This window comes from Delphinapterus leucas, chromosome 6 (genome assembly GCF_059928025.1).
Source record: "Delphinapterus leucas isolate spDelLeu-1000000601 "Yukka" chromosome 6, BTC_Dleu_Yukka2, whole genome shotgun sequence".
Lineage (NCBI taxonomy): Eukaryota > Metazoa > Chordata > Mammalia > Artiodactyla > Monodontidae > Delphinapterus > Delphinapterus leucas.
This window is the reverse complement of record NC_143134.1, coordinates 119,174,050-119,200,038: the sequence shown is the minus strand read 5'-3', so window position 1 is coordinate 119,200,038 and position 25,989 is coordinate 119,174,050. Positions and strand designations below refer to the sequence as shown.

The 25,989-nt window shown below is 56.3% G+C and overlaps 1 protein-coding gene across 1 annotated transcript in view; it reads right to left on the bottom strand.

Moving 5' to 3' along the window:
• HMCN2 (hemicentin 2) overlaps positions 1-25,989 on the bottom strand; it is a 156,346-nt gene that overhangs the window by 54,999 nt on the left and 75,358 nt on the right. The window contains exons 28-54 of the mRNA XM_089913870.1: positions 25,730-25,877; positions 25,180-25,306; positions 24,197-24,351; positions 22,937-23,215; positions 21,187-21,468; positions 20,719-20,827; positions 20,319-20,488; positions 19,311-19,465; positions 18,774-18,870; positions 18,205-18,300; positions 16,491-16,667; positions 14,806-14,963; positions 13,864-13,987; positions 13,263-13,438; positions 12,119-12,215; positions 11,804-11,923; positions 9,254-9,415; positions 8,121-8,402; positions 6,914-7,081; positions 5,643-5,756; positions 5,124-5,210; positions 4,215-4,406; positions 3,184-3,357; positions 2,946-3,062; positions 2,386-2,528; positions 1,868-2,018; positions 797-1,015 (exon numbers count right to left, since the gene is read on the bottom strand). Coding sequence (XP_089769996.1) covers positions 797-1,015; positions 1,868-2,018; positions 2,386-2,528; positions 2,946-3,062; positions 3,184-3,357; positions 4,215-4,406; positions 5,124-5,210; positions 5,643-5,756; positions 6,914-7,081; positions 8,121-8,402; positions 9,254-9,415; positions 11,804-11,923; positions 12,119-12,215; positions 13,263-13,438; positions 13,864-13,987; positions 14,806-14,963; positions 16,491-16,667; positions 18,205-18,300; positions 18,774-18,870; positions 19,311-19,465; positions 20,319-20,488; positions 20,719-20,827; positions 21,187-21,468; positions 22,937-23,215; positions 24,197-24,351; positions 25,180-25,306; positions 25,730-25,877 — 4,279 coding nt within the window. The remainder of the gene's footprint in view (positions 1-796; positions 1,016-1,867; positions 2,019-2,385; positions 2,529-2,945; positions 3,063-3,183; positions 3,358-4,214; positions 4,407-5,123; positions 5,211-5,642; positions 5,757-6,913; positions 7,082-8,120; positions 8,403-9,253; positions 9,416-11,803; positions 11,924-12,118; positions 12,216-13,262; positions 13,439-13,863; positions 13,988-14,805; positions 14,964-16,490; positions 16,668-18,204; positions 18,301-18,773; positions 18,871-19,310; positions 19,466-20,318; positions 20,489-20,718; positions 20,828-21,186; positions 21,469-22,936; positions 23,216-24,196; positions 24,352-25,179; positions 25,307-25,729; positions 25,878-25,989) is intronic.

Here is a 25,989-nt window from a genome sequence, read left to right as displayed (position 1 = left end):
TTTCCGTAAGCATTGCCTCTCCCAGATCGCCAAGGGGCAACCTTCTTCTGCAAGTACCAAAGTACAAACCCTGGAATGACCCTGTTCCTCCTGCAGCCCACGTCATCCCCTTCTGCTGGACAGCGCCACAACTGGCCCAAGCCTGGCAGGACCAGGCAGGACCTGGCAGGACCTCGCAGGACCCCATCCGGGCTCTGTGTCTCGAATACCTCCCAGTTGTGGGCCACCCTAGGGAAGCCAGGCATTTCTAAGCCCCATCCCCGGAGCCTTTTAATTCAAAGTCATCCACAAAAAACTATTCTGAAATAAAGCAGTTGTTTACAAAAATTAAATAACCTTAAAGAAATATTTAAAGTTGTAAGAAGAAATTTAAAAGGTCACATAAGCCATGAGCTTGGACACTGGGTGGTCATCAGAGCCCCAGGGAGAGATTCTTCAGCATTTGGGGTCACAAGGTCTTAATAAAGGAACCAGCCACACCTCCAGAGAAAGGGGCCAGGACATTACAGATGTTGAAGCCCAGAGATGGGCATGGCCGAGATGAGAACCTCTGTTCTAAAAACCAGAGGCAGAAAGGGACCCCATTCTAGCCTTCAAACCGGTAAAGAACTTCTGGCCCCGGTTTACAAAAGGCAGCTAAGGTCCAGAGTGGTCACGTGCCCTGCCCGGGGTCACACGGCAAGCAGCACACAGGAGAGCTCAAGGACTTACAGAAAGGCAGAGACCAGCTCTGATGTGGGTGTGACCCTGGTGCCTGCCTGCAAATGCCCTGCTTCTCTCTGCAGCCCTGGCCTACCTTGCAGAACAGACACCCCATCTGTGGCCGAGAGGGGCTGGTCTTCCCTGTACCAGGTGAGCTCCGGGGGTGGGACCGCGTTGGTGTCACAGTACAGGTAGGCGGGGTTGTTCTCCACGATCTCCCGGTATTCCGTCACCCCACCCCGGGCCTCTTCCTCCCGGGACAGGGTCTCAAAGGCTGCACCGGCATCTCCCACCTTCTGGAACATGGGGGGTACTGGGGAGTGGGGGACAAAGCCATTAGGACCCACAGCTGAGGGACGGGGATGAACCGCTCAAAGAGATTCCCATTCCAGCGCCCCCCCAGGCACAGAAATTCCACCGTTTGAGCCAAATCCTTCAGTCAAGGCAGTTTTTTGTTGTTGTTGTTGTTTGTTTGTTTGTTTGTTTGTTTTGCGGTATGAGGGCCTCTCACTGTTGTGTCCTCTCCCGTTGCGGAGCACAGGCTCCGGACGCGCAGGCTCAGCGGCCATGGCTCACGGGCCCAGCCGCTCCGTGGCATGTGGGATCTTCCCGGACCGGGGCACGAACCCATGTCCCCTGCATCGGCAGGCGGACTCTCAACCCCTGCGCCACCAGGGAAGCCCCAAGGCAGTTTTTAAATTCACTCACTGCTTCAACCAGTGTTTACTGAGCAACTACTATGCTGGGCACTAGGATAAGTTTCCTCTCTCTGGAGCTCGTGTCTAATGGACTCAGTCTTGTGACACGCTGATACTTCTCAGAGGAGAATGCCAGATTCTAAGCGTTAGCCAGAGTGTATGCCTTGGAGCACAGAGGCCCCTCATCACTGGCTTTTTGAACTGGGGGAGCCCTCAAGGCCACCTGATTTGATCACCCACATTTTACAAAGGTAAAACCAAGGCCTGGGGGGCAACAATGTCCTTGTCACAAGGTCAGTTCATGAAAGAGCCCAGGCCAGGGGCTTGGGGGCCAGACATGCAGACAGCGATAAGAACAGAGCCCTCCCACCAGGCCACCCCAGAAGCACTGACACTCTCCACCCCCAGCTATGCGGCCTCCCAGTCCTACTGGCCCACGCCTCACCCCTCCCTGTGGCCCTACACACCCTGGATGAGCACGTTGAAGTCCTGGTCATCCTCGCCAACCACATTGGTGGCCATGCACACGTATCGCCCAGAATCCGAGACCTGCGTGGGCTGGATCTGGAGTAGCTGTCCTTCACCAAGGATGTGGACACGCTGGTTGGGGGTCACGGGCTGAGGGTGGAAAGAGGGGAAACAGACATCAGAAATGAGGGGCAGAAAGCCCCCAGACGAGTGTACTTCTATTTTCACACAATTTTTGGAATACAACATAAGGTGATAAGAGCACCCCGACAATTTTGTAACACCAAATCCATACAACTTAAAAATTAGAAGAGAATTCAGTGGGTGAATATAGGGTTTAATGTTCGTGAGACTTGTTTCCTATAAAGAGTTGAATTTCTTATTAAAATACAAAGGGTGGGGTGGGGCCCAGGCCAGCTCTGGGGCCTGATGCCTTGACTGCCTTTTCTGGAAGCTTCCAAGCAGACGAGGGGGACCAGACTGAGAGCCTGAGGCCGCCAGGGTGTCCCGGGCTCACCCGTCCGTCTTTGTACCAGCTGATGGTGGGTGGGGGCGTGGCCCAGCACTCGCACTCCAGGGTCAAGGTACTATTGACCTTGGACTTCACTTCCTTCACGACGACCTCCCCGGAGGGGTCATCTTTGGAGATGGAAGGGGGAACTGAAAACCACAAAGCAGTCTGAGGAGCAGGCCCACAGAAGAGGTGCTGAGACCCTGCGCTCCCCCTGGCCCCGGGTCTGTCCCAGAAACGGGGTGTTGGCTCTCTGAGAGTGGAGGGACTCTGGAAACCCACCCGCTCCTGGGGAGAGATGGTTACGGGACAGGTCAGGTCTGAGGGCTGGGGTGACCTCTGGGAGCTCTCTCAGGTCTCAAGTTGTGGGGTCTCTGGTTGTACCACAGTGTGAGTGGCAGAAGGAAGCCAGGACTGGTGTGGCTCTGGGCGTCCATGTGGCCCAAGTCCTAGCTCACTGGTTCCCTCCTCCTAGGTCCTCGGCCCTAAAATGACTGAGCCGGCCCTGGCTGGCCAGTGACCATCAGAGGGCACCCGACTGGTGCCCTGGAGGGTCCCTGACTCACTGAGGACTTCCACGTGGTAGTTCTTCATGGCCTCGCCAAGCTCATTGGTGACCACGCAGGTGTACTGGCCCGCGTCTTCCTTCTGGGCATTCAGGATCTGCAGCCCATGGGTGCCTGCTTGGGGGGCGGGGGGCAGCGGGTCACCCCCAGGCATTCACTTAGACTCCCTTCCTCTGACCCAGCCCGATGACGTGTCACCTGCCCCCTGTCTCCCTCCTCTCCACCCCGAGGGCATCACCTGGGAGCAGCTGGACGTTGTTCAAGCCCTCAAATGGGGCCCCATCCTTCATCCAGGTGATGGTGGGGGAGGGAAAGGCCAGCACCTCGCAGATCAGGGAGACGGGGTTGCTGATGGTCACGGTCACCTCCTCGTCAGCACTGTCCTCGCTCACTCCCAGGATGGTGGGAACCACTGCGGTGGGGCAGGGAGTGTGCTCGTGAACGGAGATCCCCCACCCTGGGCCCAAGGACCCAGAAAAGCCTCAGACCCTGGTGCTTGGCTTAGGTGCTTTTGCTACTTGCATCGCACAGAGGGGAAACTGAAGCTCAGAGGAACCACGCACCATGTGGCCATGCTTGAATTCAGGCCTGGGTGACCCAGAGCCCAGGCTCTCCATCACTAAGCAATACCATAGGGGAAGCTGGTCAGTTGTGCCTCAATTTCCCCAATAGTCTCTTAACATCCAGAATCTACTCATTTAACCAGAGCCTTCTCAATTCTGTTTGTGGTTCCAATTGTTACCACTCTCTGAGCAGAGGTGGGGATGGAGTTTTACTCCCTGCTGGGTAGAATAGCTCTGCTTTCATTGGTCTCCAAATTTTCTCTTTCAGCTCTCGCTGGGGACCCTCCCTTTTACCAACAGCATTTTAAGAAACAGATCTGTGCTCCTCTCAACTTCTAGACCCGTTTCTCCTAACGAGACAGTTCATGCTGACGGCCCTTGGGAGACTGCCTGCCTGGGTGTGAGCCCCGACCCTGGGGCCTGGAGTCTTGCCACCTCTCTAAGCCTCAGGGCTTCATTGTTGACATGGGGACAAGCACATCTCCCACCTCCTAGGGTTGTTGAAAAGATTCAACTAATCAGGTCTGTCCAAATGCCTGGCCCATGGTAGATGTTCAGCCAATAGGGCTGTTATTATTATTGTTGTTGTTGTTGACGTGGAAGAAAAAATAGTAAAGTGCTTTGTGGGAAGCTGTCTGTAAGGAGCTGGTCACCTTGGTACCAGCCTGCCGGCACCGATGGCGGCCAGAAGATGCTTAGCACTTACCCAGGACGCTAAGCTGGAAATGTTTGGTCTTCTCTCCTATGGCGTTGGCCGCAATACAGGAGTAGTGGCCTGCACTAGACAGGTTGGTCTGGAGGACCTGCAGGAGGGCTCCATCTGGAGAGATGCGGTGGGCATCTCCGCCAGCCAGGGGCCTGCCGTCTTTGAACCATGTGACCTTGGGCTGTGGGTGGCCTGTATGCAGAGGGGAGAGGCAAGTGAAATGTTTCAAACAAGAGGTCAGAGGCTGCTCCAAGATGGGTTAGGGGACATCCATTCTCCACCTTAGTCCAGAGGCCCATGTAACAGGGCAAGACACAGAAGCAGCCACCAAGCCTGGCCTGGGCCCTTTCCTATGTGGTTTGATTGCCTTTTCCTTACTCAGGTTGTGGGCAGGAATGGCTTGGTACAGACAGGCAGGACAGAAAGGCAAGTTATCCCTTCCATCCATCCATCCATCCATCCATCCATGCATCCATTCATCCATCTCTCCCAGCCCACAAGCATTAATGGGAGCCTACTCTGCTGGGCACTGGGGGAACCATGGTGACAAGGCAGCCCTTGGTCCTCAAGGAGCTCAGAGCTTGGCTGGGGTACACAGGTATCACAAGGCCACTATGGTCCAGTGTGGTCAGTGCTGGGATAGGGGAGTACTGGGACCTGTAGGAGCCCATGGGCCCAAAGGGTCAGCCAAGGACTCCTTGTGGAGGGTCCTGGAAGCTGAGCTCTGTAGTCAGATGAGTAGGGAAGAGTGTTTGGGGCAGAGGCACAGAGAGTGCAAAGGCCAAGATGGTGAGAGACCCTCCGTGGGGAGCAGTAGGGCTGGGGGCAGGCAGCCCAGATCTCCGGGGTCCCCCTCCTTCTCGGAGCTGCCTCTCACCCTTCTTCCAGTTCACTGCGTATGTCCCTTACCCGTGACATTGCACGTCAGGTGAGCCGTCTGCCCCTCGGGAACCTTGATTGCCTCCTCCAGGTCCTCGTTCTCGATACTGGGAGGAACTGGGAGAAGCAGGGAAGACAGACACTAACTGACCATGCTGAACAACCACGGAGCAGGAAGCTAAGAGCCCATGGCACCTCTCTTCCATTTCCCCATCCCCTCACGCCTGCCTCCATGGGGCTGTGAGTTTAATAAACCCCAGCCCTAACCCTCGGCAGCTGGCCGAGTGAAGTACCAGTGCCTCTGGGAGAAGGCCCTGATCAGAGGAAGGCGGTTGGGTGGTATTGAAAATCTTTTCCCCCTTTCATCTGGGGTTAGTTCCAGCTGTTTCTGGAAAGTTCTATGGCGGCCTCAGAGAAGAGGCTGCTGGTGAGGCAAAGAAAACAAGGCTTGGCTTCTCCCTCCTGCCGGTGCCAGACCCCACCTCCAGAAGCTCCCAGGCCGAAGGGAAAGGATTGGTGGGTGCCCACGAGAATGGGGTGGTGACGTACCCAGGACCTCCACGCTGAAGTTCCTCCGCACCTCCCCAGCCTCGTTGCTTGCCAGGCATGAGTAGAGGCCTCTGTCTCGCTCCTGGGCCCGGGTCATCTTCAGCATCCAGCCACCTGGGGAGGGGGGGGAGTGGGCTCCAAGCACAGCTATGAGCAGCCTTCTGTCCCAAGCTGAGCCCAGGCTGCCCGCCAGGAAGAGGAGCATGCCAGGCATTATATTTAGAGGTATAGGTGTCTGCCTCCCACAATGTTCCATTCCTCAGATGGGTAAACTGAGGCCCAGGAGGGTAAACAGATAGATGGAGCCCCCTGGACATTAGACCTACACGAGGGTAAACTTGAGGACCCTGTTCTAGTAAGAAGGATCTGTCACCTGGCTACCCTCTCTTCTGTGGGTTGGCTGGGGCTAAAAGGACAGCAATGGTTTATGTAGTCCTGGCTCAGATCAGAACCCTCATTCGACTCTGATGGACCTGGTAAAAGGCCACCTTCTCCCAAGGACCTCTCAGAGGTGAACCAGCTCCTCTCAGAGGAATGCAAGGATCTCCTAAGACCAGCCCAAGGAAGGCAGATACACATCATCACTGCTATTCTTGCACCCATGGCAGACATCACTAATTGATCGCCACTCTCCTTTCTGCTGGGCCCAGATGCAGTCTCTGAATTCATATCATCACACTGAATCTGGCGGCCCCCACCAAGTGCTCAGAAGTGGTGCACAAGGGGAAACTTATTTACCATCCCAGCTTTGGCTTCATGGAACAACTGACGGGTCATTGAGGCTGCGCTTCAGGGGGCCTGGAAGTCCCTGAAAGATTCTGATGGGATATTGCCTCTTGGGCCTCAGTTTCCCCATTTGTATTCCAGCAAGAACCATCACAAACCAACTCTGTGAGGAAGATGAATATTCAAAGGAGAAAGTGCTTAGATCAGCATTTCCCAAAGTTTGTTACCATTCCATGCTATGTTTCATAGGTGCCGTGAGAATTTTTTTCCGCAGGACTTATCAGAACCTTGACTATACAGATGGTCACTGTGAGTCTCCAGGAGAGCAGAACAGGAAGCCTTTTCCAAACTTATTTAAATCTGATTTTTTTTCCCTGTAGCACCTCACCTGACCAGTGTTTTTGGGTGCACTCTCAGGGGACCAACAGCTAAAACGGTTATCCCAACCAAGCCTGGCAGTGCAGGATCAGAGGTCACAGGCATGTGACGGACAAAGGTAGAGGGCCAGACCCGATAACCAGATACTCCCCTGACTGGCACCTTACCTGCCAAGAGGTAGGTGTCCTCCCCAGGGCTGATGGGTTCCTCCCCTCGGAACCAGAGGACCCCTGGAGGTGGGATGCCTGTGGCTTGACAGAGCAGCGTCAAGGGGCTGTGCAAGGCAGCCGTGACATTGGTCAGTGGGTCCAAGTCTCCAATGAGCTCTGGGGGCACTAGACACAGAGAAGAAGCCACATTCAGGATGCAGACGGGGGCTGTACGCTCCTGCTTGTCTCCCCACCAATGCCCTCGCCGAGGACCCCCACCCCCCAGTCAGGGAAGCCTGAGAGCAGAAGCGACAAGATCAGAGCTGCTCCCACTGAAGGGCGTGAGTGATGGCCACGGGCTGGGCTTTGGTAACAGGCTTGGGCCCCAGTTTCCCCGACCCCTCGTTGGAATGCCAGGAGAATTCAACAAGGACATGTGTAGAGCGCTTAGCACAGAGCCTGGCACGGAGAAAAGACTGAGCAAACTAGACGGGAGTTAGAGCAAAGGGGAACACCAGATGGGTCCCTAAATCCACAGAGCAGAGTTCCATTCAGAAAGGAAGCCACACCCTATCAGGCAGGGAGAGGTGGGTGAGGCTGGGGATCCCAGCAATGATGGAGACATGAGAGGGTCCTCCCTAAAGGACCCCTGCCCACCTCTCCCTCCTTGTCTCTCTCCACTCCCTGCCTCCACCCTGAGGCATGCAGTAGGAGCTCAGTAAGAGATTGGAATCACAAGGCTTTTCTAGCCCCCGTGAACGTGCCCCAGCCCTCTGCAGAGTCTGTTCCCTATGCCTGGCACTCTTCCTCTCACCCCGGCTCCCGACGAACCCCTACTCAGCCTTTGCATTTCAGCTAAAAGGTCACCTCCTACAGGAAGCTGCCCTGACTTCCCAGGACAGTGGCCAGGATCTTCCTGATCTCTCGGGGACCCCCGAATTCCCCCATCACATACGAGTCATGCAGGATAAAGAATGCCCGGAACAGAGGAGGGGAACCGCAAACACGGGAGACAGGAGGGAGGGAAATGAGGGCCATTTGGAACCAATCCTGATTTTGAAAGCAGTGCTTGCAGCTTCTTCCAACAGGAGCCCTACCCAGAGGGGTCCGACTCCTGGCAGAACAAGGGGGTGGCCCCAGGAGCACAGCTTGGGGACGGAAGCAGCCTTGCCTTCTCCAGTCTGGCCCCCTTCCTGCCCTCCTCCAGCAGGCCGCAGGTCCTCACCCAGCACAGAGAGCGAAAACCTCCTCTCGGCCCTCCCGGCCACGTTCTCAGCCATGCAGCTGTAGCGCCCGGCGTGGACAGCCCGAGCCCGCTCCATGTGCAGCCTCTGACCCTGGCTCTGCAGCCGCAGGCCAGGCTCAGCCCCCACTGGCTCGCCGTCCCGCTCCCACGTCACCCTGGGCGGGGGTTTCCCTGTGGCGTTGCATTCCAGAGTGGCCTCCTCGTCCTGGACCACGGACACCTGTGTGTGGGGCTCCCGGGGGCCCGCGATCTGAGGGGGAACTGGCATGGGGAGAAAGCACGTCAGGGAAAGTGGGCCGCCGGGCACCAAACACGCGCCACATGCCAGGCTCTGGGCTCGCCTCCATTTGGCCTGTGTTCTTCCATGTCCCTCGCTGGCTGTGTGACCTTAGCCAGGTGACCTCAGCCAGGTGACCTCAGCCAGGTGACCTCACCTCTCTGGGCCTCCACTTTGCATCTCTATAATGGGGTCAGAAAAGTACCCCATGGCTCCCTCTCCCACACCCTGTGAATCACAGGAAGGCCTGCCGTTCGGATAACGAGCTCACAAACAGCCCTGAAGATTTGTGAGAGGTTTTCTTCCTTAGAAACCAGAGGCTTCCCGGAACTTAAACAGCTGTTAGGACTGGCCGAAGGTGAGGGATTATTCCACAGGTGGGGTTCTCCCCAAGATGCTGAACAGCATTTTTTTGGTTTTATTTTCTAGAATGATTTTTACAAGGTTGAGATATTTAATTTCATCCCGGCAGGACAAGTAGATGGAGACTTACGTTTCCATCACATATAGAAGCTTCATATCAATTTTACATTTCTTTAGTTTCCAACTGTTCCAAGCTGTGTTTTTTTCCCCCTCTGGACCATTGGGGGCTTCTTGGGATCACGCTGCCCCCTCTCTCACGCTGAGGTCAGGAGCTGTAAGAAGCTGGCTGGGGGTAGGGGGCAGTTGAAAGGCCAGAGAGCTAAGGGGTAACAGGACAGTGCTCTCATAAGCCCTGTTTTGTCTTTGCTTGGGTTTTGGGGTGAGGTCTGCCCTGCCAGGGCACCTGGCTGCCTGCCCTTTGGGCCCCATCTGGCCCCTTCCGCCTGGTTCAGGTCATCCCAGCCTGACTCACCAAGCACCTCCAGTTGCTGGTCCTGGCTGCTATTTCCGGCCACGTTGCTGCACTCACAGGTGTACGTTCCCTCCTGGGCCGGCTGGGCCTGTGCTAGATACAGCAGCCGCCCCACAGCTGACACCTGCCCAAGGCCGGCCCCGTCCATGGGCAGAGGCTGACCTGGATGCATGAGAAAGAAGCCCCTGGTCCTTGGTCCTTCCACCTCGAACACTTGTCCTCTCATCCATCCTGGCCAGCTCCTGCTCATGCGTCAGGTGCCCACTTAGATGTCACCTCCACCAGGAAGCCTTCCTTGAGCACCAAATCTGATCCCGGAACCCACTCTGAGCTCCCATAACACTGAGCCTCTCCCCAACACAGATAAGCCTGCAGGTGGCACGTCCAAATCCTGTCCTGGTGTGGGCTGTCCTGGACGGCAGACCCTGCCTCACTTTCCCCCTGGGATCCTTAGAGGTTCTCTGGAGCCTGGCATACAATAGCGCTCAGTGAAGGCTATCGAATGAATGACCCATCCATCTAGCTACACAGATGGGGGAGGGAGACCAAGCAGCTGGCACACCTGGCAGCAAGGAGACCCCGATGCAGGGGAGGATTTTGTAAACCAAGGGGCACTGGATTAAACACTAACTTCCAACATCCTGCACCTGTTCACAGCAGAGCGGCCCTCTGGGCTCTGGCCATCCATCAGCATGTGTCCCAGCAGGGGGAGGAGACTAGGTGGCCACATGACATTCTTCCTCGCTCTTACATTCTATTCTCTGTCCACACTCTCTCCCCTGGTGATCTCGACTTGTCACTTTGGGATTTATTCTTAGTCCAGACCTCTCTTCCCAGACCTGCCCTTGCAGCCTCTCCATCTGGGTGATGGCAGAATCACTCTCCTGACTACCACGCCAAAAGTCATCCCCGACCCCTCCTTCTTCTTAGCCCCCTATCCCAGCTGTCAGAAAATCCGGCCAGCACCACCTTTGAAATGCATCGAGACTATGGCCCCATCCCAACACCTCATGGATACCCACCTAGTCCAAGTGCCAGCATCTCTTGTCCAGAGTCCCTGCAGGAGCCCCCTCACTGGCCACTCTGCTCCCACCCTTGCTCCCAATGCTCTATTCTCATCATGCTGGTAGGAACCATCTAGAGTACAAACCAGACCCCTCCAGAAGCCCCATGTCACTCAGGGTAAAAGTTGAGATCCTTACAGCCTTTGATCCACCCCCATCGCACAGGTGACCATCGCCTGGTACCGTCCCCTTGCTGAATCTGCTCCAGCCCCACTGGCCTCTTTGCTGTTCTTCAAACATGCTTGGTTCATCCCTGCCCCAGGGCCTTTGCACCTGCCATCACCTCTGCCTGGAATGCTTTTCCCTACAATATCCTCATGCCCATCCCTCACCTTCTCCACATCTGCTTGGTCAAATGTCCCTGGCCACCCAACTTAAAATTGCAAATCCCACCTCCCTCCCCCCTCACGACTTCTCCCCTTTCCTGGCTTTTATTTCTCTCCATAGCACTTATCATGTCAGGTATTAAGTCAGTTACAGGCATACCTCGGAGATATCATAGGTTCAGTTCCAGACAAATGCAAAAAGCATATATCGAAATAAAGCGAGTCACGTGACTTTTTGGTTTCCCAGTGCATATAAAAATTATGTTTGGTCTATTAAGTGTGCACTATTATGTTTAAAAGCACAACGTACGTAACTTAATGAAAAATACTTTAAAATGCTAACCATCATCTGAGCCTTCAAGCAAGCCGTAATCTTTTTTCAATAGTAAATATCAAAGATCACTAGTCACAGACCAGCATAACAGACATAATTATAATAGTGAAAAAGTTATAAATATTGGGAGAATTATCAAAATGTGACAGAGACCCAAAGTGAGCAAATGCTGGAAAATGTTGGGAAAATGGTACTGATAGACTTGCTGGAGGCAGGGTTGCCATAAACCTTCAATTTATAAAAAACATGACATCTGCGAAACTCAGTAAAGCAAAGTACAATAAAACGAGGTAGGCCTATACTAACTTCTCATTTATTATCTGACTGCCTCAATCCACTGCCGTACGTCCAGCACCTAGAATGGGGCCTGGCACGAGAGGCTCTCAACAAATACTGGTTAAATGAATGAATTCCAAATATTTATTGAGCACCTGTTTTGTACCGGGCACTGTCTTAGCCACTGCTGAATTCCCGGACAGTGCCTCCCAGGGCTCACGGGCTCACGGAGGAGCAGACATTGAAGGACTAAGGTGGGTAATATGATGAGCTAACATACAGGGGTGGCGTCAAGGAGGCCTAGACTGGGGTGGAGGTCAGGGAGGGCTTCCTGGAAGAAGAGACATCTGAAGTGAGGCCTGAGGATCAATCCAGCTCTCATTGGCTGCGGAGGGGCTGCAGGGCTTTCTGTAACCAGCACCCACACCCCCTAGGGCTGTAAGCCCACCCACCTCCAACTCAGCTAGAATGGGGGCACCCAGCGAGGGCAGGGAGCAGCCTCCTTGGGTGGGGCAATGAGGGTAGGGCTGGGCGAGGTCAGCCATCCTACCGTCCTTCCTCCAGGAGATCTTGGGGAAGGGGACGCCCCAACATTCGCAGGACAGCCTGGCGGGGTGCCCCTCGGTCACAGTCAGGGTGCGAGGCTCTGGTGAGGGGAACACTGGAGGGACTGAGTGAAAGAGAGGAGGTGAGGTGGGCAGGAAGTTGTGGGCTGGGATAAGAAAGGGACCCCGTGGCGGAGAGGGTGGGGTGGAGGAGGGCTGTATCCTAGAGCCCACTCAAGGCAGCCCCAACCCCAGGGCTTGAGAGCCAGCCCTCACAGGGGCAGGGGGAGGGACCCCAGCCCAGCCCAGGAGAACCTCACCCCAGACATTTAGGTTGTAGTGTTTCTCCGAGCAGCCTGCCTGATTCCGCGCCTCGCAGGTATAGCGGCCTGCGTCCACCACCCCGGCTCTGTCCACCTGGCCGAGAGCAAAAACAACCCATCAGCGGGGGCGGCACAGATGGGATTACGCCCAGACAGACTGTGTGACCTTGGGCATGTCACTTTACGTTGCTGAGTCCCCCCTCCCACCCGGAACCACGGAGCAGTGGTAGCACCTGCTGCGCCTCTTGTACCGGGAAGTTTCTGGAAGTTTCTGGAAGCCAGGGCCTTGGTGGCCTGACATGGACCGGGCACAAATGGTGGCCCTGCCAGCCTCACCCCACTTCACATCCACAGCCCAGTCCTGTTCCAAGGAGGAGGCGGAGGGGACCCTGTCCTCAGGGGTCAGATCCTGACCTAGGGGGGTGAGGGAGCTAGGCTGTGGCTTTGCAGAATGAAGGGAAGGAGGGGGCGGTATTCCAGGCAGAGGAAACCAAAGAAAGGGGCTCAGAGTTGGGGATGATCACACCACAAGATGTAGAGGGGTGGGAGAAAGAGGAACAGGCTGGAGTGGAGGGTTCTCCCTGCGCCTTGGAGAGGTACGGCCCTCCCACAGCTGACATGGACGAGCTGTGCTCTGGGGCAGGTGGGGCCTCACAGGCATTCTCTAGGACTCTCCCAGGCACCCCAGAAGAAAGGCAACAGGTGCTCACAGGTGAGAGAGCAGAGGCCAGGGTGGTCAGAACACGACCACCCAACGGTGCAGTAGTCCGGAGGAGGTGGAGCTAAACTTTAAATCCAGGCTGTGACTCCAGAGTCCCTGACCCTAATTAACCCCTGCCTTGCTGGGTCAGATGAAGGGCCTTAAATGCCCAAAGGCAAGGAGGCTTTCGAACAAGGAGTGAAAAACTCGTGGGGGTCCTGAGGAAAGTGCCCCCCCACCCCGCCACTGAGGGCTCAGTCCTGGGGCTTCGCTCTCCATCCCTGTTTGGCTGGAAGCAGCTCTGATGGGTCCTGGGACTGGAGGGGCCTGCAGGTCACAGTGAGCCGAACTGATGCTCACGGGGGCACCTCAGCCCGCCCTGTTCAGGGCTCAGCTCTGCTCACAGTGGGGGCCCCCTTGGTGGCCTGGGAGGCCGCACACCTCCAGCAAGGCCTTGTCGGCGGAGAGGCGGATGCCAGGCCGGGGCTCCAGGGGGCGGCCGTCCTTCCGCCAGCTCAGCACGGGAGGGGGCACAGCGTGGCTCTGGCACTCCAGGGCCACTGACTCGTTGGCCACGACGGACACATTCAGCTCTTCTCCAAGGATGCTTGGGGGCACTGCGGGAGGGGGCGGGGCAGGGGCTGTCTCAGCAGCCAGGAGCAACCACCAGGGATGGGGAGTCACCATTAGGATGAGGGCCCACCCCCTGAGCTGCAGCCCTCTCGTCCTCCCCTTGATGACCTTTAGAGGAGGCCCCCAAACCTGAATAGGGTGGGCATTATAGCAACATCAATAGTCTGAATATGATTTTGTGCTTTAGTTGTACCAGATGTTACCACTGAGGAAAGGGCCCACCCGCCCACCTGTCCACAACAGGGGAGTTCACACTCTAGGAGAGGGCTCTGGGGGTCCAACTGACCCCTACATGAAGGCAGACACAGTCCCAGGCCAGACCTCCCACATCCAACCCCCGGGGATGCCCCAGCCCCACCTTCTTGAGCCGCCGGCCTGCACCCGGCAAAGTCCAGGGCCTGACACTCACCGTGGACATGCAGGATGATGTCCCGGCGGTCCTCGCCCACCGCATTCATGGCGATGCAGGAGTAGCTGCCGGAGTCGGAAGCCCGGGCACTGGCCAGCGTGAGGACCCGGCCCCCAGGGAAGACCTGTGACCCAGAAGGAAGTCCACGTGAGGTCAGGCCCTGCTAGCAGGCACAGCGGGCAGCTTGTCCCAGACCCCCGGGGCCCGCCACAATGCAAAGGAACCCCGAGCTCTACCCAGACCCCAGGACCTCTGCTGGCTGGTGGGGAATAACATCTGTCCTGGGAAAGAGTCCCCTGGAGTGGGGCTATGGCTAGGGAGCCCTTGAGATAGGGCTGGTCCCCAAGTGTAAGATGCACGACTGATTTCAAAGAGTTTGTACAAAAATGTCTGGTTAATGATTTCTTATACTGATCACGTGATGCAACGATACTTTTTGGATATACTGGGCGAACTAAAATGTATTTTTTATACAGCAGTTTTTTTTTAATATTCACTTTTTATTTATTTATAAATAAATAAAATAGCCAAAGGACACTTTTATTTATTTATTTATGCCACACTGTGAGGCTTTTGGGATCTTAGTTCCCCGACCAGGGATCGAACCCGTGCCCCCTGCAGTGGAAGCAAGGAGTCCTAACCACTGGACCACCAGGGAATTCCTTAAAATGCATTATTAAAATTGGTTTCTTTTTATTCCTCCTAATGCAGCTACTAGAAATTTTTAAATTACATATTCGGTTCACCTTGGTGGTGTGCATTATGTTTCTGGAGACCACCTGGCTCTAGACTCCGTTCAGCATCTCCCCTTCCTCCCTCCAGTCGACCATCCTGGGCCATCACTGTTTCCCTCTCCCCGCGGCACTCCCAGGCCCTGACCTCTGCTCCCAGCACCTACTGAGGCACCCGGGAGGCGAGTCAGGGCCACCCACCCCTACTGACCTGGAGGCCAGAGGTCCCTGCAGTGGACACAGGGTTTCCATCCTTCAGCCACATCAGCATGGGGCTGGGGGCTCCCGTGGCGTTACAGGTCAGCCGAACCGGGGTGTGGAGCATCACGGGGCCCGGCAGGCTGGGTGGCAGAGTGATGCGCGGAGGCACTGCAGGGTGAGGGCGGCACAGGGCACAGGCTGAGCCCCGCTGTGGGTGAAGCAGGCAGGGCCCCTGGCTGGGTACCCACACGGGAGCACACGGCCACAAACAAAAGCTTAGGGACAGCCACTCCCAACATGGGTGCAGCACTCCACAGTCCTTGAGGTTGCTCATCTCACCCTTCCAACTCCATCATGAGGCTTCCACAGGTGGGAAACTGAGGCTCAGAGAGGGAAGTCACCTGCCCAGGGCTGACCAGCTAGGAACTGGCAGAAGCAGCACCTCAACTTGGACCTTCTGCTCAGCACGAGGTCATTATCAGGGGGATGGTGTAGGGGTAACCAGGGTTGAGAATCCCTGGGCAGGTTTTGCTTTCCAACTCAGAGGTATCAGCCTCCAGACAGCCCCTCGTGGGCAGAAAATGGTCAGAAGATTCAGTTGTATCTGGGAGGCATGAGCCATGACACCCAGGGTCCCAGCCTCCTGTCCAGCTACCTACCCACTGCTCTCAGGATAAAGACCCAATCTTTCCAGCCTCCATCTGGTCCCCAGCACCACCCTGGCCCCTCCTCTCACTGTTCTGTCAGCTCCAAGCCCCCAGCCTCCTTTCAGTTTCTCAAATTCTCTATAGCCTTAGCATTTGGCACACGGTCTCCGTTTAGGCATCCAGCTCTCCAAGATGCCTCCTGGCATCCCCCAGGCCAGGTCAGTGCCCCAGTTCCAGGCATTCAGTTGTACCTCACTTTTCCTAGCTCTTATCACAATCGTCATGAAACAGTACTTTGGGTAAGTATCCAGTTACTGTATCCTCCACTAGACTGAAAGCTCCCGGGTCCGTCTTGTTCAGGGCTGCAGCCCCAGCGTGTGCCCAGAGCACGTACAGGCACACCTCGTTTTACTGTGCTTCACCTCACTGCACTTTTCCCTTTTACTGTTCTATTTGTTTTTTCCCTTACTGTTCTGTTTGTTATAGTGATCTTTGAGGTTGCTACTACGACTCACCAAAGGCTCAGATGATGGTTAGCATTTTTTAGCAATAAAATACTTTTAAATTAAAGTCTGTACTTTCTTTAGACATAATGCTACTGCACAGTTACTAGACTACAGTATAGTGTAAACAGAACTTTTCTATGTAATGGGAAACCAAAACATTCATGTGACTTGCTTTATTTTGATATTCGCTTTATTGTGGTGGCCTGGAACTGAATGAACCTGCAGTATCTCTGAGGTACGCCTGTACTCGATAGATGGAGGAATTGGTGTTTGAATAAATGGATGGTTAGATGGATGGATGGGTGGATAGGCAGAGGACTGGATGGATGGTTGGATCAGTGGAAGAACAGTTGGGTGTTTCCATGCATGGATAGAAGAATGGATGGGTAAATTATCAATGGATGGAAGGAAGGAAGGATGGATGAATGGATGATGGACGGAAGGAAGGATGGATGGACGACAGATGGATGAACAGACTGAGGGACAAATGGATGGAAGACAACTTTGGGGACAAGGATCCCTTTAGTCTCAGGGCAGCTCACCATTGACCCGTAGGCCATACTGCAGCTGTGCGCTGCCCGCCACATTGGATGCCACACAGCGGTAGCTCCCAGCGTCAGAAAGTCGGGCTCGCTCAATGAGGAGAACTCTCCCACCAGCTGACACCGTCACTCCCTTCTGGGCAGAGACAGGCTGGTGGCCCTTGAACCAGGAGATATCTGGTGAAGAGAAGAGAGATGAAAGGGTCCCTGCCAGCCCTTCAGACTGTGCCCTGTGTCATGGGCATCCAGGAGAGGCTTCCTGGGTGGCCACATGGTGTGCCTTTATTTCAGGCACTGGAGAAAGCCAGTGTTCTCCAGGAAGCGGGGCAGAACAGGGCGGCGTTGTCTGAGATGGAACCGAAGGCAGAGAGGGATGCAGGCTGGGGCAGCCAGGAGCAAGGAGAGTCAAAGTCAGCCCAGCCCCTCCCGTCCTCCCCCTGCCAGGAGACCACCCACGAGGGAGATCTTTAGAGGAGAACACGGTATACCCCAAAACAACAGCCTCATAAATACGGACCAATTATAAAAAGCTACGTGCACCCCCACGTCCACAGCAGCACTATTCACAATAGCCAAGACGTGGAAGCAACGTAAATGCCCATCGACAGAGGAATGGGTAAAGAAGATGTGGTGCATATACACAATGGAATACCACTCAGCCATAAAAAAGAACAGAATAATGCCATTTGCGGCAACATGGATGGAACCAGAGATTATCATACTGAGTGAAGTGAGAAAGAGAAAGACAGACGCCATACGATATCACTTATATGTGGAATCTAAAATATGACACAGATGAACCTATCTACAAAACAGACTCGTGGACACAGAGAACAGACTGGTGGTTGCCAAGGGAAAGGGGGTTGGGGGAGGGACGGAGTGGGAGGTTGGGGTCAGCAGATGTAAGCTATCGTATATAGAATGGATAAACAACAAAGTTCTACTGTATAACACGGAGAATTATAATCAATACCCTATGATAAACCCTAATGGAAAAGCATATTAAAAAAGAATGTGTATATGTATATATATGTATGTATAACTGAGTCACTTTGCTGCACAGCAGAAATTAACACAACACTGTAAACCAATATACTTCAATTTAAAAATAAATTTTAAAAATAAAGTTAATAAAGAGATAATAAATAAATTAGTAACGACCGATTGTATCTTCAACTTCCTTACCTCCTGCCGGGGTCCAGCCCAGAAGAGGGTTTCCCCATGGCAGAGGGCAAATACCTCCAGGGCTCACCACCCCAGGCAAAGCAGGGTTGAGCTGGCTCAGATGGGGGACAGGAAACGGACCCCCTTCCTGGGCCCATCCTGTCTGCCGGGCACCCACACCTAGCCCTAGCTCCCAGACCTTTGCTCAACTGCTGGTCTAGAGTAGAGGCCCAGATGGACGTCCTGTTTCTCACCGCCAGCCCCGGGGCGGCCCCGTGAAGCCACAAACTCAGCAGAAACCCGGCAGGTTTGTTTCAGACACCAGTGCAAAGGCTCTGGGCCCTGGCAGTGACTGGCATGTAATGGGCATTGCATAAACAGCTGTTGACAAGGAAGAGGGGAACGCTGGGGAGGGAAGGGGAAGGCCTGATGATCTCATCCTGCTTTGTCCACAGCCAGAGTGGTGCCTGCGGCACTGCCCCGCCTCTTTGGATGGGGAACTGGGGTTGGCTGGAGGTGGCTTTCAGCCAAGAGGAGGGGTCTTACTTACCAGGAGGGGGTACGCCTGAAGCCAGACACTCCAAGTTTACGGAGGCATTTTCCAGCACTGCCTTTTTGACCAGGCCCGGCTCGATATTGGGGGGCACTAGGGGAGACGAGGAGAGCCCCGGCTTGGAGGGGGTACAGGCTCTGGGTGGCTCATCTCAGCCTCCCCAGTGCCCCTCCCCAGCCTTCCCAAGGTGGGCTGGGCAACAAGGACAACCCAGGCACCCGACCCCCCAGGAAGAGCCAGCATCAGGCACACTGGGGAGGTGGACCCCAGGCAGCCAAGAGGAGTGACAAGGGCAAGGATTTGCCCATATACACAAGGACCTAAATGAGCCCCCAAATGAATAGAACAAGGAAAGATAAATATGAATTAGAACAAGGCTGTCCACTGAAAATCCGGCAGAAAACAACCAAAAGCGACCACAGAGCAAATGATTTTCTACTTCTAAAGTTAAGTACGTGACATTAATTTTAGAACCCCCAGCCGTCCCCAACCCCCCACGGCAGCCCTGCGGGCCCTCAACCACCCACCACCCCAGGTCCAGGCTCTGCCTCCACCCACATCCTCACCCAACACCTTGAGCGCCACGTCTCTCCTGCTCTCCCCAGCCAGGTTAGTGGCAGCACAAGTGTAGATGCCTTCGTCCCTCAGGTCCACCTTCTCGATCTGGGGGAGAGGAGGAACGGCAGGTGTGTGCCAGGATGTGGGTGGGGCCTGGGGTCAGAGCAACACGGACATGGCAAGTGGCCAGGTTGTTGCTGACCCCAGCGCAGGAGACGTGAGGCATGGGCACAAGCTTGGTTCCGGCTGGAGTTCTGAGCCACACATTCGGATTCCAGGGGATCCCTCTGGTCTTGGGGATACTCCCCTCCCCCCATTTTCTCCCTCTGAGAGCTCAAACTCCGGGGACCTCAACTAGGCTTAGGGCTCCCTTCCTGCTTCACACCCAGCACCCCAAGGTCCACCGAGCATTTCTAGGATGAGTGGACTCTGTTTGTCCTGCCCCCAGGCTGCCAGAGCTCCGCTTGGGCTCCCCGGGGCCGCTAAAAAGCAGCCCCTCCCCCTGTGCAAGGTTGGCCTGCCAGCCCTGGGGCCCTTGCACGTACCTGCAGGTTCCCCCCCGAGGCTGCCAGGGCCACACCATCCTTCCACCAGCGGAGGCTTGGGGTAGGTACCCCAGTCCCTGCACATTGGAGGGTCACAGGCTGCAGGAAAGGGGCTGTGATGTTCTCACCCCCAACTATGACCACCGACGGGAGCTCTGGGCAGAGGGAGAGGCAGGGAGGCCCAGTCAGGGTCAGGAGGGGTGCAGTGGGCACCCAGAAACCTCTTCAATGCCTGGGGAGGGAGGGAGTGGCCTTGCAGGGCTGGCCTCTAGCTTCCCTCCACTCAACCCTCCAGATACCTGGCCTTAGGGTAAAGAGCACCAGACTGAGAGCCGGCAGAGCTAGTCTTTCCCTTTCAAATTCTCCCATTCATCATCCATCCATCCATCATCCATCCATATGTGCACTGAGCATCTACTCTGTGTCCCACACTGCACTATGCACAGGGACACAGCAGAGAAAGTTCTGTGCTGCCCTCAGAGCTCCCAAGCTGGGCAGTGGAGATGAACAGCCAAACGAGAAATCCCAATACAGTAGGTGGGGGGTTATGGCCACGAGAGGCTGGGCAGTGCAGATTATAACCATGGTGGAATCAAGGAGGGCTTCCTGGAGGAAGGGGTGTTTTTTAGGACAGACCTGAAAGATAGGGAGGAGCTAATCAGGCAAAGAGGAAGAATGTTCCAGGCAGAGGGAGCAGCATTTGCAGGACTGGAGGTAAGAAAGCCAACGTATTTAAACAGTTGAATGAAGTTCAGCGTGGTCAGCATAAAGAGAATGAGCTGGGGTCAGGGGGGAGGCTAGGGAGGGGATCAAAGGCCTGTAGACAAGTGTGGTGAGCAGCTGAGACCACCCTCTCACACCTGTGTCTCTTTGGGGAGCTGGCAAGTCCAGACCAGGAACGCTGTCCAGAGAAGACCAGCTCCATGCCCTTCCCATGTCTGTCAGGCTGGCTTCACCCACCCCGGCATCTCGGGCTTTCATTGCCCCAGAATGCCAGGCTGCCCTCACCGTGCACAGACAACTCCACTTCAGCCCCTGCAGTGCCCGCTTCATTGGTGGCCTGGCAGGCGAAGAGGCCCGCGTGGTCCAGCTCCACGTGGTCGATGCGCAGTGTGGTCCCCTGCGAGGTCAGCTGCACCCCGGCCAGCTCCTCGGCTGGGCGGCCATTCTGCAGCCAGCTAAGGTGTGTGGGGAGGGGAACGGGTCAGCCTGAGGCTAGAGAAGGTAGGGGCAACAGGACAGGCCAAGAGGCCAGGCAGCATCTCTCTCCTGTCCTCACGTCCCGGGCTCCATGGCTTCTTTCATGCTCCTGGGAGGGGAAGCATCTCCTGTCCCCACCCACCCCCAAAGCATGCTCTCTGCCTGTCCCCCAGCCCCCCAGTTCTGGCCTCCACCACCCCATACGCACTGGATCGTGGGCACTGGGGAGCCTGAGGCCTGGCAGGGAAGGTCCAGGGGCTGTCCTACGAGGGTGGTCACCGGGCCCAAGCCTTCAGCCAACAGGAGCTGTGGGGGCACTGTGGGCAGGGGCCACCATTGGGTGTCTGGAGCTGAGGAAATCCCGGCCTACAGCCCTCCCAAGTCCCAGTGCCACCAGAGCCAGGCCCAAGCTTCCCCTCACCCTTCAAGCACTCCCATAAACGGCCCCTCATCCAGAAGGCCTTCTAGGACCACCCAAGTTCAGCCTCCCCACAGGATCGGTCTGTTTATTCAATGTCTTCCCACCAGACCCAGGGCTCAGGAGTCCCGTCTCCCTGTTCCCTGCCTTATCCAGGGTTAATGGCTGTGAAGTGTCCGTGAAATGGAAGAAGCAGGCTGGGTGTGGGAGGAGGGGTCCACGGCCCAGGTGACTCGGGTGGGGCAGGCCTGGGCTCACCCTGCACCTCCACGGAGTACTGCAGCACGGCCTCCCCGGCGGGGCTGCTGGCCACGCAGCTGTACAGGCCTCCAGACGCCTCCCCCAGGCTCTCCAGGCTCAGCATGCCGCCGCCCGCCTCCAGCCACGTCCCATTGCTCTCCGCCATGGGTAGCCCCTCGTGGTGCCAGGAGAGGGTGGGGGGTGGGTGGCCTCTGGCCACACACTCCAGCGCCAAGGGCCTCCCGGCCACGGCCTTCACCACACGGGGCCCTCCGCCAGCGCCCTCGATGGTGGGCGGGACTAGGGAAGAGGCAGGGGGTACTCAGGGACCAGCAGCCTGGTTAAGTCCCTCACAGACCCCAACCCATGTGAAATGCCTTCTCCTCCCCTCCACTAGCTGGAACCCCTGTTCAGACATCACCTCCCCCGGCACCCTGGTTGGAAGCACTCTCTCCCTCCTCTGCCCTTGGTGCCATCCCCACCCCCTACACTGCCTGCATCCTCTCTCCACACCCTGCGACCCCCGTGAGCTCCGCCTGAGCAGAACGACACTTGTCTCTGTGCGTCTTCAGTATCCGCACACGGTAGGTCTCAAGATCTGCTTAACCCAAAAGGATGGGTTCCCCAGAGCCCAAGACCAGAGCCTCTACTCCTACTACTGGTCCCCTCCCTGGCCTGAGGAGGCGAGCAGACCCTAGCCCAGACGGCCCGGCCTCTGGGGGCTCCTAACTCAGCCAGTGATGGCCAAGGGTGTAGCCAGAGGCGGGGGCTTCTCTCTTCCCCTTGGGGAGGGCCCCCAAGTTGCTAAGCCCACAGAGTCATTGCCAGGAGACATGGGGCGATGAGGGAACGGGATGGGCTTCTCAACATTGCCTGGGTCACTAGCCCCACTGAAAATATAATGAAAACACACACGTGCATTTTCCATCAATTTCCAGGAGGTTCTCAGATCCCTGAATAAGAATCCCGGAGTTGGCTGCTGCCCGTAGACCCCACACACCTCAACTTCCCTGTGGGGTCCCCAGGACTCCAGCATCCAAGCCCTTTGTATCTTTGGGGACCAGAGCTCCGGAGCTGATTCCTCGAGAGGGACCAGAATGACCCCACCAGGCTGCACTCTGCCTTCTAAACTTCGTCTGCTCAGACCCATCCCTGCCCTCCTACACACACCCTGTCCTCTGAGTTCTTCACATGTCCTCAGAGCCAAGCCCCTCCAGGCAGGCCAACGCTGAGGTTAACAGAGCACAAATCAGACCCTCGAGGTAGGAACTGGGTCCTCTCACCTCCCAGCGGGGTGACCTGGGCCAGCCCCAGAACCCACCACGCTCACCCATGAGTGGGGGGACCAGGGCCCTAGTCCCTGTGCCGCGATTAAATTAGCTAGCACTGTGACGAGCCCCAGGGGGTCTGGACCACAGTGTGTGGCTAATTAACAGCAGTTAGTTATTAGCTGTGGTCGTGGGGGTGTGGGCGCAAGTTCCTGAGAAGCCCTAAACCACGAGGGGGGAGACCTGGATTCTCGACCCGGCTCCGCTGGGGCCCCGAGACAGGCCCTTCCCCTGGCGTTGGTTTCCTCACCCGCCTGAGGAAGGCTGGACGAGCTGAGACGACCCTTCTCCCTGGGTAACCCCTCATTCGCATTTTCCTGGGCCTCTGTCTGCTCCCTTCACCCACCTTTAGAGCCAGATGGAGGCCATCCCGGCCCAGACTCCCTCCCACCACTCGCCCCAGCTGACCACTGCTCCCGCTGTGACCCCGGACCGCTCACCGAAAACCTCCAGCCGGGTGGCCTTCTCCATGACCCCCACGGGGTTGCTGGCCCTGCAGGTGTAGATGCCAGTGTCCGAGCCCTGGGCCCTCTCCAGATGCAGCTGTCGGCCACCCCTGGTGTAGACGGCCCCGGCACTGGGAAGCAGGGGGTCCCCATCCTTGAACCAGATGATGTCAGGCGTGGGCACTCCTCGGGCTTCACACAGGAGCCACATGGGGTGGCCCTCCATGACGGCCAACTCACTTGTCTCGTTGGAGCCCCAGATGGTGGGAGGTGCTGAGGACAATGAGGGGTGGGGGGCAATCACAGGGAGCCTGCCCAGCACCGAGGTGGCTGGTGTCCCATCCCTTGCAGCCCCATGCACCTGTCTGTGGGCCACAAGCACCGCACATGTCACAGGATTCTACTGCAGGGGTGGGAGGAGAGGTGGGGGGCTCTGGGGACAGACAGGAGATACCGGCCAGGGACACGCTGACGTGGGGGGCAAGCCCGGCCATCACAAGGGGCGCAGAAAGCGGGGGAGGGGCCACAGGTCAGGCTCCGGACCCCACTTTGCCTCTGACTCGCTGTATGACCCGCATAGGTCACTTCCCCTCTCTGGGGCTCAGTGCCCCCATCTGTAACACGAGAGGCCGAACTGGATCCGGGGTTCCTACGGGGCAGGTCACACACCATGGGTGGTACCTAAGCTGAACCTCAGGGCACGTGGGCATGCATCTCGTAACAGAAGAGCTACACCCTCCCCAAATCTCCTTCCTGCCTGATTATGACAAACGAAAACGCTGTTTGGTACGTTTGGTGCGACTATGTTCGTAACCTTTCTAGAACTTTCTACTCTGCCCTTTTTACCACATGCAGGCAGCTCACGCCTAAGGGTTTCCAAAATCCCTCCTTGGTTGCATTTGTTTTCACAGCTTCCTCCCACAAAGGCCAAGCAGCCCTGGTTCCTACTTCCCTTTGACGTGTTACGCATCCTTTTACATAAATGAGTTTCGGTGTAAAGAAAAGTGACTTGATTTAAACAATCACCCTGAGTGGTATCAGGAATAGGAAAACTTGTGAAGCTCAGATGGGGACAGTGGGATCTGGGAAACATTGGGCCAGATTCCCTCTGTTCTTCCCGGTCCACCCCACCCCACCGCCCTCCCAGCTTTACTGAACCGGGGGCTCGCTCCTCATAGGCCCCCGTTTGTGCCCTCGTCTTCCCTCCATGCAGTGGGCAGCCCGTGGTGGGGGCCGGGAAGGGGCTGGGCTCACAGTGGATTCTGAGCTGAAAGTCCTTGGCCTGCTGGCCGGCTGGGCTGAAGGCCACGCACTGGTACCACCCTTCATCCCCCAGGTGACTGGTGGTGATTCTGAGAACCTGGCCGTCCTCCTGCAGCTGGATTCGAGGGTCCCCCGGAAGGACAGGTCTGGAAAGATGGTCAAGATTGTCAGTAAGGCCAGCTGGCAGGGGCAGGCTACACAGAGGGGAGCCTGCTGCTTGGGAAACGGAAGCCTGGAAGATTCACAGTCGCTGATAGGTGCCAACAACCCAAGTGCCCATCAATGGACAAACAGATAAACAAAAAGTGGTTCATCCCTACAATGGAATATTATTCAGCCATTAAAAGGGATGAAGTGCTGAAACCTGCTACAACATGAAAAAACCTTGAAAACTGTGCGCTAGGCGAAAGAAGCCAGACACGAAAGACTACATATGTATGACTGCATGAAATCTATATGAAATAATAGGGAAATCCACAGAGACGGAGGTTAGTGGTTGCCAGGGGCTGGGGCGGGGGAGGAACAGAGCAGTGAGTGCTAATGGGTAGAGGGCCTCCGGTGGGGGTGATGAAATGTTCTGGAACCAGATAGAGGCGACGGATGTGCAACACTGTGGATGTACTTGTATTTAGTACTGAACACAGCGTACTGAATTGTGCACTTTGGAATGGTAAACATCATATTGATTCCTTAAAATTTAAAATACCTTAAAAAACACCTTTGAAAAAGTTTTAAAAATGAAAGGAAGGCTGGCTAAGTGATGAGAAAACCCTGCCATTTGAAAGCAGGGTCTCACCTGGGTGATCTCAGGCTGGGGGGTGGATGTGCCCCACACCGCCCTCTGCCTGGGCCCTGGCTGGCTCGTGCAATGCCTGTCGAGCTCTAATCCTGCAGAGTTCCATCTCCCCAGAGGCCCTCTCCACCAGCCCAGGCCGAGGCTCCACCCCAACACTACCCGTCGGGGGGTCACTCACTGCCCATCCTTGGTCCATTCCATCTGGGGTGTGGGGACCCCCGAGGTCTGGCACTCCAGCTCCACCCCTACACCAGCCAGGCCCAGCACCTCCTGAGCGGCCTCGGCTCCAAGCACGGAAGGTGGGACTGGGGGTGAGAAAGGGTGGGGGGAGAAAAATCCTCAACCCCTACAAGCCCCGCCTGCTGCAGGGCCTTTGCATGTGCAGGACCCCTGCCTGGTCACCCTTCCCTTCTCCTACCCGGCCCTCATGGGAAGCTCCCCCAAACCCCTGGCTGGATCGGCCCCTGCTCTGTGCGTCCTCAGCTGCCGGCACCGCTCTTTCATACCACATAATGCACATACATAATGCATAATGTAATTACAAGGCTAATGATGTGATTGTCTAATGTCTGCTCCCATAGTTATGTGAAGACAGGGACCAGGTCTGCCATGCGCCCCTCTATGCCCCCGGCTCCCAGCCGGTAGTTTCCCTCCCCCGCCCCACCTAAAAGGGGAGGGGTTGCAGGGCCAGACACACTTGGGAGCTGGGAAAGCTCAGCCTCACTCACCGAGCACAAGGAGATCGAAGTCCCTCTGCGCGGTCCCAGCCTGGTTCTCGGCCCTGCAGGAGTAGAGGCCAGAATCGCTCTCCTGGATCCTGGGAAAGTAGAGGGCCCGGGCCCCGTCCAGGAGGCGGTGGCTGCCCACCTCGGGGATCTGGGCAGAAGAGGCCAGAGGGAGCTCGTGAGCGGGGTCTGGCCACCCCGCATCCCCCATCAGCAATGAGGAAACTGAGGCCCAGGGAGCTGGCTGGTGACCGGAACCCAGG